Source organism: Neurospora tetrasperma (assembly GCF_000213175.1).
Source record: "Neurospora tetrasperma FGSC 2508 unplaced genomic scaffold NEUTE1scaffold_42, whole genome shotgun sequence".
NCBI lineage: Eukaryota > Fungi > Ascomycota > Sordariomycetes > Sordariales > Sordariaceae > Neurospora > Neurospora tetrasperma.
In genome coordinates this window covers 1-3,374 of record NW_009799140.1, presented here as the reverse complement: position 1 = coordinate 3,374, position 3,374 = coordinate 1, and the positions used below count along the sequence as shown (strand labels likewise).

Genomic DNA, 3,374 nt, shown 5'->3' with positions numbered 1-3,374 from the left:
GTGGGAAGCCATACATGTTGATTGGCTGCTGGTATTGGGGTGGTTAAGGTTGAGAGGGCGGATATCTGTGGCTGATGATGGTCGAGCAAAGAAAAGGGCGTCAATCATGTCAATCGTAAGGTACAAGCGGACCATTGAGAGCAAGTGATGCTGCCGAGTTCAAACCAATCATTCACTTTACCTACACAACCACAGCAACTCCTCTTTTTGTTTTCACTCCACGCCAAACCAAGTTGACTTTGGCGTGCGTCTGCACTCTCTCAGCCTGCCTCGAGAACCTCAACCGGCAACATTTGGCTGGCCAGAACTCCTCGATCCTATGCCTGACATGAAGATATGGGCATCAATCGACTGCTCGGCATGCCTGGAACCGCAATCAACCGAGCCTGGTATCTCTGCCCGCTTGCCACGTTAACGGCACACGTGGGCTATCTCACAAATCCATCACATGAACACTGACAGAGCCTTGTAGTCCAGAAGACTGACGATGCCGTCTAACAAAGACTTTGCGAGTTCGTTGTGTTTTGAAGGCAGGAACCTTTGAGACACATCTCTTGTCAAGTACAAGAAGGGAGCGAAGCTTCTGCATTCTTTCCCTTCTCATATGTGTCTACATTCAGCCAGTCCTTAGGTGATCTGGAGCCATAATCCAGAAACTGGTTACCTGCCCCCAGCCTTTATCTACAACTTCAACTTCCATACGCAACTGCCGCCGGGTTCCATCATGGCCACAAAGAGTTCCCGCCCGCCACCCACTACCATATACCGCACTCGCACCACACGTGCCGAGATCAAGTCGGCCGCGGACCTGATGCTGCAAAATGCAATTGCTCAAGCAGCCCCCCCCTCGCCAGCACCCGCCCTGGCCCCTGGGACGACCTTTTCGACGGCCTCCACCGCAATTAGCAGTCCTGATGATGTCCCAGATCCTTTCAAACCATTTTCCCAATCTGACGCTAGCACTCTCCTGCAAGAGTTAACTATCGATGAGCGTAAAGCGAGTGCCGCGACGCCTCGACGATCCACGGCAGGAATGTTCAAAGCCGTCGTCTCTACCGACTTGCTCTTCCTCATTGATACAACCAGATCCATGGGTTCCTACATGGAAGCCGCCAAGCGGCAAGTCAGGAGTATTGTCGACGAGATTGGCAAGACCTTTTTCAATGAGGCTGAGATCCGCATGGCCGTGGTATCATACAAGGACCACCAGTTCAATCCAAATGTTCAGTTTCTCGACTTCACCACATCCGTTGATCAAGTACACTCCTTCCTCGCAGGCCTGAGCATTGCGCCATGGTATGGGGATCGCCCCGAAGATGTTCTCGGTGGGATTCGACAAGCGGTCAACGCTTCGTGGAAGAACCCAACCAGATGCATGATTCATATTGGGGACGCACCCTCGCATGGCCGCAACTTGCACGACATGAGCGACACGGCAGATCGCTTTCCCAACCCCGGCACCGAGCCACACGGCCTCACGTACGGGCCGCTGCTTAAGCAAATGATATCGAAGCGTATCAACTACGTCTTCCTTCGAATCAATAATACCACCGATCGCATGGTATTCACATTTTCTAATGAGTATGCCGCGGCTTTGGCCGACACCGCGCTACTCAAGACCAACAAGTACTACAGCACGTTGAGCACCAACGTCAAGCGCAATCCTTCGGGTGCCTTGCTGTTCCGGGAGGTTGAATTAGGCATCACTCTCAGCGCGCTGCAGCGTCTCGTTGTCAATGCGGTTACGGCTTCAGCTACTCGCACGGCTACTCGCACGGCTTCCCGCATACGCAAGCCAGGGAATGACAGTTCGCCAGGCTCGAAACTTCCAGGCATCGGCGAAGAGGAGGACGATGAAGACGATCAAGAAGATGCCAACGATCCGTCTGCTTTGCCAATCGAGACTGTCTCGCCGCAGTGGGAAGAGTCAGATTGGTTCGAAGAGACGCTCAGGATGCAAGGCTTCTCACTGAATGTGAATCACGGTGCCAACACACTCAACGAGATGATGGAACGAGACAACAACGATGGGCTTAGCGTGCTGTCCCTTACTGTCCACAAGCGGAGGCTGCCATTTGCCAAAGGCAACCTTCGGATGGCTTCATATGCCCGCACAGAGTCATCTACCAATCCCTACGTGGTCAAGTCGTTTATCAAGAAAGCACCACAGCTTGCTTACCTGGTTGAAGAAATGCGGTGTCAAGCGCTGTGCAAAGCATTTGCTCTGGAGTTCAATGCTCTGCTGGTGGACAGTCCCAGACACTCAATCGACTTTATCGTGACGGCGTGCTTCAAGGGCAAGTCGGAGCTCAAGTCGGGCGACGAATTCATATCCATCGAGCCTTACATTGGCCTTGACTATGTCAAGTACAACGGCAATGCCAGTTGGGTAAACGATTCCAAGGATCCGTCCAACGAAGCAGCGCAAGCTTTCTCTCACTTCACTTTTGAGCGTTCACGGGGAGCATTTCTGGTCAGTGACCTGCAAGGCTTTAACGGGCTGTTGACAGACCCTGCTGTCCATACACGTGATGAGGACCGCTTCCCGTTATCCGAAACGAATCTCGGTGTTGAAGGCTTCAAGTTTTTCTTCTCCACACATGAGTGCAACGATATCTGTCGAAAACTGGGCCTCAAGAGCAGTGGCTGGATGATTGTGTCCGGTAGCTACGACTTTAGGAGTGACTGGCCCAGCTTACCCGATACGCTATGCTGCTCTAACAAGCTATGTGGCAAGATTTTGCGCCGCGCAGACATTAAAGTGACAGAAAAATACCCAGGATACCAGTGGTGTGGGATGTGCTTTCCACAGTTAGAATCGACCACGGAAATGGAGGTTTGTAGGGCGCCTGCCCCATACCACCAGTTTGAGTTGTCCAGATTTTTCCATGAGTCGCAAGGGCAGAAGATCCCGCGTATGTGCCCTGAACACGACAACGAGCAGAACAGGTTCAGCATGTTCATGGCTATGCCCGCTACGCCGGCAATGCTGGGAGGCTGGGCCGGAACCGGGAGCGATTTTTCAATGCTCAGCAGCATGGCAGCGCCCTCAAAGCCCGCCGCGTCCAGAACCATGCAGGCAGATGCGAGTCTTCTGGCGCTTTGGGACAAGCTGGAATCTGCAACTGTGAATCTGGAGGATGATTAGATCGTGTACCGTAAGCAGATACAAACATGATGATATGAATTTTACGCTTTTAGTGTTGGCATCGCAAATACCTCTTAAGCTTTATGCACCGTGACACTCATGTATTTATTTTGGCGCAAACCAAGTAGCGTCCCGAAGGTAAGAAGATCCCGTGAAGAGCCTGCCTGTGCTTGGGCGTGATATTGGAGCAATTAAAGTCGCCGACCAAAGGAAAAAAAAAANAAAA

At 52.1% G+C, this 3,374-nt stretch overlaps 1 protein-coding gene across 1 annotated transcript; it reads left to right on the top strand.

Moving 5' to 3' along the window:
• Positions 1 to 724: 724 nt before the first annotated feature.
• On the top strand, positions 725 to 3,212 carry NEUTE1DRAFT_149136 (uncharacterized protein; the record flags this gene model as incomplete). Its single annotated transcript, XM_009856577.1, has 1 exon — positions 725 to 3,212. One exon carries the CDS (start codon positions 725 to 727, stop codon positions 3,146 to 3,148), a length of 2,424 nt encoding a protein of 807 aa, XP_009854879.1.
• Positions 3,213 to 3,374: the final 162 nt, after the last annotated feature.